Below are 17,512 nucleotides of genomic sequence, written 5' to 3'. Positions count from 1 at the left end.
GAGCTGTGCTTCTGCCAATATGATAGAACTGGTTTTGATGTAAAAAAAAATTAAAACAAAAAATCATCCGGAGGCCAGTACATCCCCTACTGTGTGTCTCACGTACCGAGACAAGCAATGTTTGAGACCAGGCTATTGCCTGCACTAGAGAGCACATCTGCATCTAGAGACCCAACGCTTCAGCACAGGTCGCTGGGTCCTTCACACAGGGATGCTCGACCCAAGTAGTAACCATTAACTGCTTTAGCTCACAATCACTCAGCTGCACCCTTCCTTCACCTCTGAATTAGGACAACACACTGCCTGCCATTTTGTCTAACCTGACCTCCCCACCTCTGCCACCCATCTCTCACTGGCTGCACTAACAAAGAGCTAGTTTCTTGCTTACCCTGCAGTGCCCTTCCCACCTTGTTCATGTCACCCCCCAGAGACCCCTAAAGATGCTGCTGACGTGTCCCTTTCCCAGGCTCAGAAGCTTCCCTTCCTGAGCCTCCGCTTTTCTTACTCATTTCTCTTCCATCTCTCCAAGTGCCAGTACCTTCTCTTGCTTGAGGTGAATCTTAATTCCCAAGGCAGCCAACAGGTTCTCCTAACTTTTACAATCAGAATCACAATTTTTATTTTGCTTCTTTTTGTTGGGATTTTTTGGGGGGAGCTGGTAGGAAGAGGTTTGAAGAACAGACTCTTATTGCACATCTATCTCTTTTTCTCCAAGCACACTAATAATCATGCAACTAGTGAGTTCCAACCAGCACCAGTAATACTTAAAGAATAAGAAACTGGATTCAGTTTTAAGGTTTAAACAAGCATTTATTTTCCAGGACATCCTAAAGATCAGATGTCCTCTACCTCCCAGGTACTAAGAGGTAGCAAGACACAAACAGACCGTGATCTTTTTCAGAGCCTATATTTCATTTAATCCCAAATTCAAAGACACCTTGTACTTTAAAAACAGATCCCGGTAGAAGTCATCCGACTGGAAACAATCATGTATGTTTATTTTGTCACCAGTTCAACCCCATATGGTTTTCTCATTTCTAAAATTCTGCTGTGTCCTGCCAAAAATCACTTGCAAGTATCTTATGACAGTCAAATGGGAACATAAGCACTGATAACAGTGAAACACCAGGACAGCTTTGCTGAGGTTGGAATGCACTGCAAACACCCCACTTGTCCTAGAAGTCAGACTCTTGTACTGCCCCCCTGCACCCCACGCTAGTCGTCTCTATCAAATCTGATCAAGTAAATACTCTATTGTAGTCAGCTCTCACTCTCCAGCCAGCATCAGCAACTTGTCCCCAATAACTTAGGCCAAAAACTTAGCTTTAAAACATAGACCCTTCTTCCTACGGGATGTAGACTTTTTGTCAAAACCATTAAAAATTGGGTTTCTCAGCAGCAGAGAGAGAATGAGGAGAGTAGAATGTGTTTCAACAAGAACAAATGTTCGAGTCCAAAAGAAGCAGACCTTGGCACAAACCATCACAATTGAAGGCAAGGAATCCCACTCATTCTGCTCCAACTTACCTTAATAATTACCTTAACATGTTTCAGAAAGAGAAGCTAGCTTGTTAAAGAGTTCTCATCAATTTATACAGAAACAAGTGTTTTGAACACATACTAAATCTGCAAACTCACTGATCTTTCTTAGGGAAGTCTGCTCCTTCACCATCACCATTCCCAAAACAAAAAGATCCAAGGATCTGGGTATTTCTAGGTTCTCAATACAACTCTGCCATAGTGGCGCAACAGAGCTCTGCTTGTTCAAATTTCCAGCTTGCACCAGTTATAGTAGACGTTCATCTATGTAGTCGAGTAAGACTGTTTTCAGACTCTTTAGATACCTCTGGATGATGAAGTGGGGAAAAGAACCCTCCCACCAGTTGACTGTAGACAGCAACTGGATACAAAACACAATTAGAAAAATTCAAGACAACAGTGATGCTCTTAGAACAGCCCCAAAGTGCTCCCTTATAGCAAAAATATTGGAACTGTGCTAGAAATCAATCACACTATCATTTGTCCGTTACCTTAATTATGAAGGAGGTAATGGGAAGAAAAGTTGGGACTAGTGAAGGCAGGCAAAGCCTAAAGGTAAAGAAGCAAATTACAGTACTACCAGATTCATAGGATGGTGCTGGTGGGGAAGGAGAAAAAAAAAAAAAAAAAAAAAGTAAAACATAGATTTCAATATAACGAAGAAATACTTTTGCAGTAGGCTTTTCTCCCCCAGGAAAGGAAAATTTAACTTACAACACCATTTTCCTCTTACACCAATTTCTCCTACTTTGTGACTTCTCATAACTCTCTATCCTATTAATTTAGTTTGCTAATATTTTTCCCAACCAAATGTACTCATTTGCATAGTACACACTTCAGAGTATTTTTTTTCCAGACTTAACTACAGCAACTTACCTATTAATCATTTTAAATTTCAAAACAGCATTTTGAAGTTAAAATTTTATTTTGGGCTTCTCTTAGAACTGCTGTGATCAACTTACCTGGCAATCCCTGGAATCTTACCGCTAACATTAGGGCTACCAGAATTGTGCTTTCCTTCTTCAACCACACAGCTTCAATTTGTGTGTCTTGCATAGTCCATATATATATATATATATATATTATTTTTTTTTCCCCTGAATGACTTGCTAGGGGTTTTTTGTTTGTTTGTTTGTTTGTTTTTTTTTTTGAGGACTAGAGGATTTTAATATTAAAAGAAGTACTATTTCATATTTGTTTACTTAACATTATATTCTTTCTTCACATAACTATAAATACTTAGAATGCAAGAACACCTAAGTGATAGATATTCCCATATCAAATTCCCTTCAAAAATTGACCAGGGAGAAAAAGATGGAATCTTTCTCTGAAACAAACCAAGCCCACAAATTGCCCCGAGCTCCACCGCTTTAGCAAAACACATTAATAGTGTCGATGTTATGCTTCCCTCTACTGTTTAACATAAGAAGTGCAGATACCTCTTAACATACTGAAGTGTTCTTAAAAAAACAACAACATACGAACCAATCTTTAGTTGCAGGCAAAACTTAGCAAATAACCTTAATGAAAGTTCCATTTTGTTCATGAACAATTAGAGGCACTGAGCAGAAATATCCTCATTTATCTCGAGCTTGATATTACATGAAATATCAACTACATTCCAATTGTCTCATGTTGTTGTTTACAGTCTATGAAAAAGTCAACTTCAAGCAGGCAAAAAACTTCAAAGACCAAGCAATGTAACAAAGAGTAAAAAAGTCAAGAACCAAAGAATTATCATGGAAATGATATGACCAGGTGACCCGCCCAGTGGATGAGGGGAAGGCTGTGGATGTTGTCTACCTGGACTTCAACAAGGCCTTTGACGCTGTCTCTCATGGCATACGCCTTGAGAAGCTGGCGGCTCATGGCTTGGACAAGTGTACTCTTCGCTGGGTGAAAAACTGGCTGGATGGACGAGCCCAGAGGGTTGTCATGAATGGAGTTAAACCCAGTTGGCGGCAGGTCACAAGTGGTGTTCCCCAGAGCTCAGTACCGGGGCCAGTTCTGTTAAATGTCTTTATCAATGACCTGGATGAGGGGATCGAGTGCACCCTCAGCAAGTTTGTGGATGACACCAAGTTGGGAGGCAGGGTTGATCTGCTCGAGGGTAGGAAGGATCTACAGAGGGATCTGGGCAGGCTGGATCCATGGGCTGAGGCCAACTGTATGAGGTTCAACAAGGCCAAGTGCCGGGTCCTGCACTTGGGTCACAACAACCCCATGCAGCGCTACGGGCCTGGGGAAGAGTGGCTGGAAAGCTGCCCGGCAGAGAAAGACCTGGGGGTGCTGGTTGACAGCCGGCTGAACATGAGCCAGCAGAGTGCCCAGGTGGCCACGAAGGCCAACGGCATCCTGGCCTGCATCAGAAATAGCGTGGCCAGCAGGAGCAGGGAGGTGATCGTCCCCCTGTATTTGGCACTGGTGAGGCCGCACCTTGAGTACTGTGTTCAGTTTTGGGCCCCTCACTACAGGAAAGACAGCTGAGGTGCTGGAGCGTGTCCAGAGAAGGGCAACAAAGCTGGTGAGGGGCCTGGAGCACAAGTCTTATGAGGAGCGGCTGAGGGAACCGGGGTTGTTTAGCCTGGAGAAAAGGAGGCTGAGGGGAGACCTTATTGCTCTCTACAACTACCTGAAAGGAGGTTGTAGTGAGGTGGGTGCTGGTCTCTTCTGTCAGGTGGCTGGAGGTAGGACGAGAGGAAATGGCCTCAAGTTGCACCAGGGGAGGTTTAGGTTGGACATTAGGAAAAATTTCTTTACTGAAAGGGTTGTCAGGCATTGGAACAGGCTGCCCAGGGAAGTGGTTGAGTCACCATCCCTGGAGGTATTCAAAAAGTGCATAGACAAGGCACTTCAGGACATGGTTTAGTGGGCATGCTTGATGGTTGGACTCAATGATCTTAAAGGTCTTTTCCAACCTAAATGATTCTATGAAATAACTAGTCAAGTGTCTCAAAACAGTGCTATGTATTTCATATAATTGATTTTACAAAATTAACTCCACAGATACATTAAAACTGTCAAAACAGTAGTGGTCTTTATTTCCATCAGACAAGTTAACACTTCAGTTAATATGAATTTATTTCAACATTTGGGAGATATGGAAATTAATGACTAATAAAAAAGTGAAATAAACCCCCTTCCAAAAATATATTGGATAATACATATGTCTGAATTTTATACTGTCCCCCTGATAAGCCCTTTACATTATGTGACATCACATACAGTTTTGCAAGACAAAATTTATGGACTGGTTTTCAGCCTCTGATTTGTGAGCCCTCATGGTGTCTAAGAAAAGCAAGTTTATACATGCTATGCAGCAACCTAAGTACATACATTTCAAAGGGGTCTCAATTCAACTGAGGAAAAAAAAAAGAATCTGGAAAGGTCCACAAATCAAAAAAAAGGTAGAAAATACTGTATTTGAATAAACATTCAAACCTTAGTGTCCTGGAGGGAAAGTTAACATTTAGCTTAAAACCAGAAAATACATTAGTTGATATTTTTTTAATTTTAGAAACTGGGCTTTGAAATAATGCAGTTATCAGTTGTTTTCAATTAAGATTAAGTTAAAAATTGCAGACTACAGAAAAGTCTTCAAATAAGTGAAAACAAATCTCCTCCCTTTGTCATCTAATGCCAAGTATGTACCATATAAATAACATCTGTACTACAGAACTCTTCATATAGATCAGATATTTTCAACAGAAACAGGATTTCATTTTAGTGTCAAACCAGTAATTAAAATTTTAGTTCACATCTTGTTTAAAATTTTTAATATAGAGGAGAATTAGTCCTGCAAAACCAGTTAGCAGTCTGTTCCTGTTGCAAGTCATGACCACTGAAAAATTACAATCTTAAACCCCCTGCCCTCGCCAAGTTTTCTCGCAGCCTTGCCAAGAAACCCATGTAGTCACAGAAAGCTTGTAAAGTTGGGGTTTTTTTGGGGGGGGCAGGGGGACGTTAAATAAAGTGTCTCATCTAATGAGGAAAGGAAAGGCAAAAAATCAATGACTAGTTTTCACAGTAAAATGCATCAGCTTTGTAGTTTCATTTGAAACCAAGAACAAATCATGAAACGTCATGAAAATAAGATAAAAAATCTCCTAGAGTGATTACTAAATGAAGTTAAAATTACCACACTAATCAGTAAACCCCAGAAGAAAAGCAGATGCCTCATATCACAGGTCCTACATTAAACAGTATCCACTTTTTAAAATAAATCCATAAAATCTGTATGTTTGGCCACTTTGCACATTTTTCCCCTAAAAAATACAGTGTACAGAAAAAAAAATCTTTTGTTATTCCCAGTATGAATTCTGAAGTATAAGCTCAAAACCCAGAAGTTAAAGATCAGCTAAAAGGATTTTAAGTTATTTACAAATCCAGCAGGTAATACTACCATAATGGCTTCATTTCCATCCTTGTAGTGGCTCTCACTCTTATCCAGCAGCATCTGCAGTAGGAATCTCTTCAGACAGCTTCATCACTGATCATCTGTCATTTTAAGCAATTCTAAAAGAGCCCCAACAGCTCCAAAATAACCCTTTAAACAAGTCAAAAGCAAAAAAAACCCAAACAATCAAATTCCAAAATAAGACAAGCATGAACACGTAAAGTCTTTGGTTCTGTTAAGGCAATTAAAAGACCTTTCTTATAAGATCAGCCCTGCTGTGCCAAGTATTTGCTGTATCTGAATTATGATTTAATATGATCTTGTTTAGGTCCAAGAAAGGGCCTTATACCAGGAGAAGTCTTACACAGTTCTCAAAATTGTCAGAAGAGAAGAAATTACAGAACCACTATAATGATGCTGTATTGAGGCAGGGCAGTTTCCATTATGAACACATCCATCTGACAGTCACCTCAAAATTATGCTTACAAAAATTAATTCTAGTTGAGGTTTATATACCAGACCACGCAAATGAACATTGTTGGTACTAAGGTCAGAAAGCAAAAACAAGAGATGTGCAATGTTTAGCAACAAATACCCCAAGATCAGTGATCAAGTCAGGAAGTTAACAATGGGTATTCTCAAATGAATTTGTAATGAAATCATGTTTATGCAGAACTTCATTTGTGCATTCACTTCAAAGCAATGGCATTGAAATTCTCCCTTTTAGCTTCACCAAGTCAAGAACCACAAGATTTTTATACTTACAAATAAAAGTAAGTTCAACATGTATTTCCTTACCTCATGTTCCAAAAACAGAGCTTTCAGCTGTCCCTTGGACCAATAATCCATAGCATATGCTAGCACCTTCATAGAAATCATATTAATTCTGAGAAAGTTGCCAACAAATACCACCTTGTCGATGTTCTGTAAAATCAAAAAGCAGACCAGCAAAAATTATATTCAGCTACATTATTTGCCCCATTCAACATGTACTTCTGCCTCCACTATGAAGTTAAGTGGGAATTTTGGGTTACAGTTACATTCTCCAGACTCAAGAGTCAAGAAAATAATTGCAGTTACTGACTGCTAAGTAGAGATGTTGCAAGGAAAAAAAAAAAAGAAAAAAAGAAGTTTTATTCCAAAGAAAGTGAGAGGCTGATGTCACAGATGGTGACTATTTGCTTAAAAGTCCAGGACCTTCCCAACATGAACAGGATTATGTGTGTTTTGGTTTTTGTTTTTTTTTAATTGTATATGACATGGCAGCACTGAAGACATCTTTTCCCCCTGCTTATTAAATGAAGCAACTTCACAGAGATCACTATGATTATTCAGTCCAGATGGAGAACCTCTGAAGGGTATCTGAGAATAATTATGGTAGAAATAGATAATGCAAGATGCTTCTTCCCATTATCTGGACTGTGGTTCCATTTTCAAGCAGCAAGCAAAACATGGCCAAGATGATACTTAACATGTACTGCATTCCTTTGTTTCAAAGCTCACTTGAACTCAGTGTTCACACAGAAGCTTAAGATTTTTGAACAATCAGCCCTATGCTGTCAGTGAGAAAGCCACACACTATCCTTACTTGTGTGCACATCAGTGCATGTAAGCAACAGTTCTGGTGCTTAAACAATGCCCATAACTATCTTACCAAGCCCAGTTTTGCCCGTTATGCACAAAAATGCACCTGCATTTTGAATTGGTGTACCATATGATGTTCACCATACACTAGAATTGGTCTAGAAGATTCAGTAGGAGGCCAGATCCTGGAGACATAAGCTTTTACAGGAGCCTTGAAGGAGCCCTAGAAATGTATCTTCAAGAGTTCTCTGCTGAAAAGTACCAGCAAAAATCTGCATAGAGGCTAGAATTACCAAGTATTAACTCTACTAGATACATACAGCTCTATAAAGCCCAACACTTGGTTCTGCAGCAATTACTTTGCTACAGACCGCAGTTTTGTCATGTCCAGTACCATGCATATGACATACCACAGAGAACATCCTCACATGAATACTCAGTACTGGAGAGTGCTGATACGCAGACGCAATAATTCATTTATCCAGTCTCTGATGACTGAGTTACATGTCTGACTGTCCTCAAACCAAACACATCAAGACAAACTTTATTTAAACAATTCAGGTTCATAGTCATCTATAACCTTACACTCTGCAGTCACATCAGCATGCATTCATACTCATTCCTAGGAACTTATGTGGCTGAAAATAAGAACTTCTCAAATTTCAAAAGGCTGCTATTAAACATGGGCAAGAGCACTTTGCATCCTCTGACAAGGCAGTTTTGTCTCTGAAGTAATTTCTGACAAAGGATGGACAAACATGTAACTAATTTCCTGTACTGCAATACCATCAAATTGATTAGAATCTACATTTGAATTTCATCTTCATGACATTATTTTTTCTGAATATACACACGAAGCTACTGTTACCAGAAATTCAAGCAAGCAGTACCTAACACCAAGTATGAAAATTACTGAAAATTTTAAATCTAAAAATACTAGTCGTATCTACTAGAATAGCAGAGTGTATATAACATGCAAATTTCATATCAATTTTATTTTCCAACATTCCTTGACTTGACAAGGTTAAAAATTATGTTAAAGATGTAAAGTTTCCTAGATTTTTTGAACCGAACTAAAAACAGCTTTAGCAGTTTTCAGGAGTCAGACAATGAAGAAATACTACTTTTACCTCTTAAGAGAGTCTTGCTAATTTACTTTTAAATTGTTCACTGCTGAAATATTCAAAGCTGAAAGACAGAAGTCTTAAACCAATGAAGGAATGGTGATGAAATGCTTACTTAAGCTAACCAAATTACAACATCCTGGAAAAGACATGCACTCTTTCACTCTGTGGGGTCTTGCTAAATTGTTCAACTATCCTGCAGTAGAAAGCTATAGTATAGCTTCAATATAGTATATACACATATTTGCCAATATAATTGAATAGGGGAATCAATATCAAAGATGCAATAAAAAAGCCTGCATATATTTTTGCAAGAAGCCTCATTCAGATGCAACTTACATGTTCTGCTAGTAAGAAAAGTATAAACCACAGAGACTGGTTTCCTTTATGCAGTTCTGCTGTGCCTAGGACAGACTGTTTCAAATGATGTGTAGCCAAATGGTTCCAGACTATGGAATTTTTCTACCCCACTGCCAACTTTGTGCAAGCAAACTTCACTTTGAAGTTCTGCAGACAGAATATTTCATTTATTCCCCAGCCTCATTTTTTCCTGCACATATGCAAGTCATTTTCAACACAATATTAAAGCTGCAATCATTGAAAAAAACCCAAGAAAACCCCACTTATCAAAACTCATGCTTCAGGGCATAAATTGATTTTGTCAAAGAACCTAAAAGTGAGCTTCACCATAACCCTAACCTAATACACACAAACTCCACAAAAGAATATATCATATTCAACTGTTTTTTAAGCTCTTATTTAGGCATTTCATTCATCAAACTTGGTGAGTCAGAGCCCTATCTCCCAAAGGCAATTTAGGTGTCTAGATTATTTAGCAGAACGACAGCATTACTTTTTTCCCCTGAGAGCAAGCTATCTGGAGATGAGTTTACTTGCAATGATATATCATGTTTGATTTTTTTTTTTAATAGTATGTAAAGCTACTAAATGAAGTCTTCATTCTCTAAAAAGCTACAAAATAATTTAGTTCAAGTGTTGGAGAAATTCTACTTTGACATTGTCTGTGAAATGAAGAATACTTTACACATCAATCCACATTCCTCCACAAAATTCTGGGATCACGTCCAGTTTTTAAAGTAAGCTTGCCCACAAAATAAAGATGTTAGGAACTTTTTCACAACGACTCAGAAGCATTAGTTTCATTAGTAGCCTATTTCCTCCTCTGAATGCATCGCATGTGGTTCCCTGCTGCAACTCTCCATGCTTTGATAGCCCTGTACAATGCTGCTTGAACTCCATGCCACAAGGCAACACTGTAAAGAAGCTGAAAGCAGAGAGAACACTGAAAGAGAATCATCCTGACTGAGAGAGTCAAATTGCCAAAAAAAAAAGTCTGTAGCCACTTTTCACGATGAAGGGAGGTTATCAGTGGCATTTGATAGGGGCATACACTAAGACTTGTGCTGTTCAACGTATTTTCAAAGTGCTCTAGAGAGGGATATCAGCAACAAACATAACATATATTGGCATACAAAGTTATCCAGGAGAGTCAGAATAAAAAATGAACAGCATAACAATCCTGAAGAGACTTACACCCAGCAACTCACAAATAAAATGGCAGATGAAGTTTAAATTAAAAAAGTGAAATGACACAAATGGAAGGGGGAAGAGACAGACAGACTTCAGTATTCAGACACAATGATAGGCCCCAAATTAGCCACCACCACTCAAGAAAGACTGTGGAGGAACTGTGCATGGTTTCTTAAAAATATGAGCCCCATGTTCATAAAAATAAAATATTGGGAACTATTAGTAAAGGAACTCAGAACACAAAATTTATCAATATGCCATCACATAAATTCATTGTGCAACCACACTCGCAATACTGCATGAAGATCTGACCGTTCAATCTCAAAATTAGAATCATAAAGAGATAAGACAAAATGAAACAGTGGAAAAGAGACACAGAGTGTCTTCCGTAGGAGAGGAGATTAAGTATTAGGACATTCTGTCTTGGAAAGACCAAGAGGGAGATGTCATAAAGGTTTTTTAAAACCCAACCCAAAACCCACCAAAAGCACTAGTGATGAATTATTTGCTATTTCTCATAAAGCAAAAAGCTAGATAGGATCCAATAAAGGAATCAGATGGCAATTTGGTGAGTTTTTTGGGTTTGGGGTATTTTGTTGGGATTTTTGTGGGCTGTGTGGGTGTGTTGTTGATTAAAAAAATAAAAAAGGAGCACTTCCTTCTAACCACAGAATGCTGTGGAGCTAAAAACATCTATGTATTAAAAAAAAGATTAGATAAATTCATTGAGAGCAGATAAAAGATTAGTTACCACTTAATAGTAAAGGGTGCAATTTGCAGCTCAAAACAAGTGCCTAAATGTTTGGGTTTGGGTTTTTTATTTATTTACTTATTTATTTTTAAACTGCTGGAACCTGGAAAGGTGTTTGAATGGAACAATCCATCCATAGTTATCATGCCTAAAGAAAACAATGTAACAAGCAGCTGATAGGTTTGAAGCAGGATAAGGTACTATATTTTTCTTCTTTCTGATCCAATGCAAGGGATCTTATATCTATCAAAGCATTTAACCCAATATGCAATTCAAACCCATCATACTATGGAAACAAGCCAAACAAAATACTATTAAAAAAATAATCTGTCATAGTATAGTAAGATCTATTAATAACCACAAGGTAATTGAGAGTATTAATTTGGATTACAAAGGTGCTAATATCTATGTATTACAGCTTGAGAGCAACTGAACAGCTCTAGGCATCAATAGTTCAAGGAGATCTTTACAGTCAGCTCTTCTCCCTTCTTACCTACCTTTGAAGCTCAAAGTACCTTATACTTTGCATCAAAGCACACATAACACAAATCACAAGAGTTAGGACACCACATTAAATATATGCATATTTACCAGGGTCAGTTACACACCTACTATACCAGCAATTTACACTTTTGTATTCTGATAATCTTACTATGTTGTTTCTAAAGGTTTTAAGCTCATAGTAAATATGCTATCTTACCTCGTTCAATGCACACATGCGAGCAATAGAACCTATGTTGTTGGTGATGGTGACCAAAGTAGCTCTGGCCAAGTCCTCTTTACTGATGGAATCTCTCTTTTCTTTACTCATCATATGACCAAAGCTGTGTGAGGAAGATTATTCCTTTTAATATGAGTTATTTAGGAATGCTAAAAGCCCTTAGAAATTATACCATTTAATAAGTTTTGCTTGGATTTGATATCCATTGATTTGAGACAGATTTGAAATGTGAAAAGGGATCTCATTAGAAAGGCAGACCAATAAGCAAAGACACTTCTTCTAAAATAACTGTAATTTAAATGGAAGCAAACTACATCAAGCATTGCTTATACCTGTTTAAAAAAAAAAAGCAAGTTAAGTGAGAGATCTAAGGACAAACCACATGATACATTCAGAGTGACATTTCCACATGTACATAGTGCATAGTCCAGGGATTATGCACTCAGTTCAGCATGCACAGTAAGTTTCCCAAAGAACTCCTTAAAACCAGCTCAATTAACATGTACCTTGAGGCTACAGCAGACCCTTGAAGGCCAAACCGCTCATAGTCTCCTCCGTAAATATCTTTCACCAGCTTATCCACATTAGTGCTGTCTCCTTTCGCAGCCATTTCTAGTGCTTCTTCAAACGTCTCGCAGCCAGTCAGTAGGCAGCACAGGCCCAGGAACGTTCCTCCTCCAAGACTAGAAAAGCACAGTTCCTTCAGACCAGCACCTTGAACCAGCTTTTACCACAGCTCTTGACTTGTGTTTTCAACATGGTCTACACAGCTACCAACTGCATCTTGCAACTGCTCCCTTGTGAAGACACCCTAAATTGAGTTTCTATTTAACACAAATGTCATCCAGTGTGATTTTAACTGAACTACTCTTAAGTCCTTAACATTTAAATAGGAGAAACGATGCTAAAGGGTTAGCTGAGAACAAGGTCCAATCCAACAATGCAGATGCCAGTTTGCTATTTGTAGCACTCTAGCAAATTTTTCTTGTGCAAGAATAATTAGCCAACAGATCACTTAAGTCAGTGATGAAAGAATAAACAGCGATCAAAGCTAAAAATCCCTGCAGGGGCAGGCATCCAAGACAGATCCTGCCCCCCTAGCCAGTGGCAGGAAGCAGTCTGGTTGGTTCCCGTTCAAAGAAAGCCCTGAATGTCTCAGCCCTCCAAAGAGCTCTGAGCAAGGAGCAGTCACTTTAATATCTTGCACAGGTTCAAGTACAATATTTACTGACTACATAAATTTAGCAGGGAGTATTTGATTGTGCATAACAGGTTGCTAACTCATCTCATTAAAATTTACTTTAGACTCTTCAGTCTTAACAGACATGAACTTCAACTTACTAACCTCTACGTCCTTCCTCATTCTTTCTTAACCCTTGAGAAAGTTAGCTTATTTGCACTGATTGCACTCACACTGACTGGAGGCACTGTAAACAAGAGGATCGGTGAGACACCACACTTGCACTTCACAAAGAAGCACAGGAGGTCACACAGGAACACCATTCAATCAGTGCTTTCAGATTATCAGGCAAGTTTTTCAGAACACATCTAGTAGCACTACAATATATTCAGTATCTGAACAGTAGCAAGCCCTCCCTGCACACCAGCCACAAGACAGTATTGATTTCATCATCTACAACAAGTCAGCAACCCACTGCAAGTCATGTTTTTCCTTTCATAGTGGAGAGGATGATCAGAAGCACATCTACAGGTATCAAGAGCTATGCTTGAAAAACAACCAGAATTACAAGAAAACCAATACCTCTTCCATTCAACTTGTGTCATCTGTATTGTATACAGACAAATGGCTCATGGCTACCCTTGCGGCAAAGATAGGCCCTAGACAAGGCAACAGAAGACACATATGCAGTCATGTGCAGTATACAGGAGAAACTTTATTAATATGTACCATGCGCTGAAGAACAGAATGCAGCTTTGGAAGGGACTATAGCAAAACCAAAAAGCTTCTTTGGTTGTTGTTTTGGAAACAGATTTTTTTTAGGTTTCTGTTTTGGTGGTTTGTTTGGGTTTAAGGTTACAGTATTACTAAAAATGAAGGATCCCAATTTAGTTTGCATGTAAGAGGAAAAAGTGGGACAGATTTATTAGTACTTTTACTACTAGTCTGGATGGACACATTTGTAACTAAAGTGGTTTCCTATAAATAAGCACTGTTGCCACATTTACAGAGTAAACTTAAATGTGCCTTAGGGTGTTTTTTTGGTCTTGAGAACAAAATTCTGCATCTACACTACTGAACTCCTGAATTCCTAAACAGAGCACTTGCATCTAAATCTCTTACTGAACATGGGCCAGAGATCATTTCAACCCAGCTATACCCTACAAATCATTTCAGAGAGCACTGGATGACCCAGGCCGAAATCACACTGAGGACAAAATAAGAACACAGACAATCAGATTCTAGTCTTTACACACTGGCATTCCTTAATTTACCAGCATGGTCCAAAGACTAGCGCAATCAGTAAGGAAACAAGATATCCAGTGAGATTCCTCTGCCAAAATCCAGTCGTAGCAAGTAATTCTACAAAGTTTTCCTATATCCTGGACACATCCTAACTACTAAGCAAGAGCTTTTTGTTTAGCCCAAGCGTTTTTATTTCACTGCTCTGACTGTTCTGGGGGATCAAAGCAGGGGAGAGAAGATTCATTTACTAGAACAGCTTTATTTTGGTAATTCACAGCAAGAGACAGGAAGCAAGTAAGAACACCAAGAAGAGACTAAGGCAACTCTAAAGTTGAATGGATCAATGATTTCCCTGATGTAGATACTGTCTCTGAAGAAATCCTAGGATATTTCCAGCCTTGCTACTGGTGGGCTTTTAAAAGAAATGGCAAGACAAGCACAGTTTGGGGCTGCACCTACTAGTCACGCTGTCTGGTTCTATCTGTTCAATTATTAAGGAGAAAATAAAATAGAATTAAAAGAACATAGAATTAATTTTACCTGGATCCTGTGACTCTCTTATAGTTGTCCTTAGAATACACAGCTAGGATGCTGACCCCTGAGCCTATGTTAACCAGCAGCATAGGATATGGATTATCAAGGCAATAAGGCTTTTTCTGGCACTGTTCAGGATCTGTAGGATTTTCAAAATAATAGCACTCTGGTTGGCCATTGAAACCGACAGAATCAACATAAAGGAGGCCCTGAATCAAACAGTCCAATTCATCCAGTTTATGGAGTTGTAGATCAGCAATCTGGAAAACAACAAGAAATTAATAAACAAACATTTCCTAGTATAATATAACACTGAGAAGGACAAAAGGCTCCGCTGAAGCACTTTGATCACTTTACTAGTAACACATTATGCTATTTAAACAGTACAAAGACCTAAGCCTGAAGTCCGAAATGAAAAGTTTGCTATCTGCCTGACAACAGGTACCTCCCAAAACAGTGATGTGCTGTGCAGTAATGTTGTTTAGCTCCTCCGCCTTTGAGATATTCCCTGCTCTGCAAGCAGGAAACATTCCCCCCCCCCTCAGTATTCTGAAGCAGTAAATGTCTTTCCTCTCATCCCCATCCCAAGAGGAGCTGCATTCTGCAGCTTTTGGACAGTATCTGACACACGCCTGCACAGCAGCATTCCTCAGGATGCAGAGTGCTTTAACTCATCATCCAACTACATTTCCCAGCAGTTTAATGAAATATTCAATAGAAGCGTTAAGATCCAAGAAACTTCAGTTAAAGAACAAGACAGTTGAAGCCTTACAAAGTGCACATGCTTACATTAATATGCATTAACTATGCAGTGGATTAGGCTTAAAAGATTTGCATTTTTTTTTTTAGTATAAGTCACCAGTAATATGAGAGCACTATTTCTTTAAATTACCATAAGCACTTTAAAATGCCTCATGAAAAACAGGGTATACCCAATGTTGGTGAAAAACAATATAAAAACCTAAACAAAACTATTGTCAGGCCCATGCCCCCAGCAAAATGTTCATAAAAATAGAACTGTAACAGAAGGCAGAAAAACAATTATAAGAGCTTAGAAAGGACACTCCCTCTGAGATCTCACAGGTCACCCATGACTGTACTTAAACAGACGTGTCTACTTGCCATAGCATTCTGTTTACTAAAACTAGAAATCGCATCCCTTTCTCAAAATAGGATACAGTGACAATCTGTAGAAAGTCTCCTTTCCAGATGACATTGAGCTTAGACTTGTGTCAGGGAGAAAAGAGGGAGAAAAAATAGTAAACTTGTCTGTCCAAACCCTGAGGTCATTTGCATCCTCACACCTGCAAAGTAGGTCTTACTTAACTCCACTTTCTAGCAGAAAAAACAATAGGGTATTAGGAACAAAAGGGAGTTATACAGCACAGGGCTGGTTCTCAAACATTTGCATATTGCAGGATGTTTTTATAACAGCTAATGAGGAAGATTTATGAGGCTACCTACCTCCTATTTTTAATTCTGGAAGCTATATTAAGTCACTATAAAGAGGAGAGATATTTCTGTGGAACAGGCATGGTCAATAGGTTACATTCTTTTGAGCTATTTAAATCTCTCCCCTTAAGTTTTTTTCTGTACTTGTACATAGCTCTAACTTGCCTTAACTGAAAGCCATTCTACTCTTTGGGTCTGCCCTTTTGTTATACTTGCTACTCCTCAAATCCTGGAACCACAGAAAATAAATTAGACCAAAAAAACTCCAAACCAGCAGTCTCAAAGACCTCAATATAGTTCCAGTTATTCATAGGACAACAGAGACAGGTGGAGATAATTTCTTCTTATTTCAGTATTTTTTCCTGTAACTTTTGCAATCCCTTCATATTTTTTTCTTGGTTACCACATGGCTATACAAATTACAATTACAGAAATGCAGCATAAAAGACTTGAACCATTTAGCCAGCAAATAAAAAGAAAAAACACAAATCAGGAGAAAAGGTTTTTAAAGAAATGTTACAAAAATCGTAAGGCTACTTTGCAAATATCTTGGATTTCAGCAATTTCTTGCTATTAGACTGAGAGGAAAAGCTCCAATCAAGAGATATACAATACAAGGCATTAACATAATAAATGCTTCATGCACTCTTTCTCACAATAGACATTTTATGGAGCCCACTAAGTCATCACTTGTTAGAGGAATTTTTTTTTTTTTGTTAAAACCCAACTACTGTTGCACACAGCTAGTCAAAATAAGGAAAGATTCTATACTAGCCATTATCTTTCTCTAGGTTATGTGCTGTACAGTCTCAGTTTCCTCATTGTACTGTATAAGCTAGATGCAGCATGACCAAACACAATCTAATACAGATACAGCATGCACAAACATGCTATGAACCAAAAGCCTGCTATACAGACATAAGTCATTAGTAGATTTATGGCCCCTACTGTCAAAACCTCTGTTGTCCCATAAGCCAAGCACCCAGCCACAAGCTGCTTTTGTCTTATCCATGTTACACTTTTATAAATAGGTAAGCATCGGCGAGAGACCTTGCAAGACACGAGCAAGCAATACAAATCTAAGAGTATAACACTTCTGGCATCGGTGCAAACACACAAACAAAATCCTTGTTTCTACAAACTCACCAGTCAGCCCACCAATTTTGTAAGGACAGAACAAAAGAAACTAATCAAAGCTTCTTTTTCAAGCACTAAGTGTACAAATTTTATTAGGTCCAGCCCTCCACATATAAAAGACATACTAGAATTTGTTCTGCTTTTTATAGCTCTGTGTTATATTTAACAGTTGATAGACTGTAAGCAGAAAAGCCCTATTACTGCTTTCTTTCATGTCTGATATTCATAGCAGACTGAAAAACTATTTTCCTGTGTTGTTGCAGCAGTCTGGTTTTCATTTTTGGAAGGAGCAAGACTG

General features: G+C 38.5%; 1 protein-coding gene across 6 annotated transcripts in view; it reads right to left on the bottom strand.

Annotated features, from left to right (window-relative positions):
• Positions 1 to 4,771: 4,771 nt before the first annotated feature.
• PANK1 (pantothenate kinase 1) overlaps positions 4,772 to 17,512 on the bottom strand; it is a 47,868-nt gene continuing 35,127 nt past the window's right edge. For 5 of the 6 annotated variants that reach the window (XM_010564947.1, XM_010564949.1, XM_010564950.1 and 2 more), the window contains 4 exons: positions 14,632 to 14,885; positions 12,173 to 12,349; positions 11,646 to 11,769; positions 6,538 to 6,859 (listed from right to left, as the gene is read on the bottom strand). In XM_010564947.1, the coding sequence (XP_010563249.1) occupies positions 6,665 to 6,859; positions 11,646 to 11,769; positions 12,173 to 12,349; positions 14,632 to 14,885 (750 nt within the window). In that variant the 3' untranslated portion in view covers positions 6,538 to 6,664. Of the gene's footprint in view, positions 6,086 to 6,537; positions 6,860 to 11,645; positions 11,770 to 12,172; positions 12,350 to 14,631; positions 14,886 to 17,512 lie in introns of those variants that run through there. The other variant, XM_010564953.1, reaches the window with a different exon arrangement.

Source organism: Haliaeetus leucocephalus, unplaced genomic scaffold (assembly GCF_000737465.1).
Source record: "Haliaeetus leucocephalus isolate CR32 unplaced genomic scaffold, Haliaeetus_leucocephalus-4.0 Scaffold184, whole genome shotgun sequence".
Lineage (NCBI taxonomy): Eukaryota > Metazoa > Chordata > Aves > Accipitriformes > Accipitridae > Haliaeetus > Haliaeetus leucocephalus.
The sequence above is the reverse complement of the archived record's forward strand: the minus strand, read 5'-3'. Positions and strand labels throughout refer to the sequence as shown.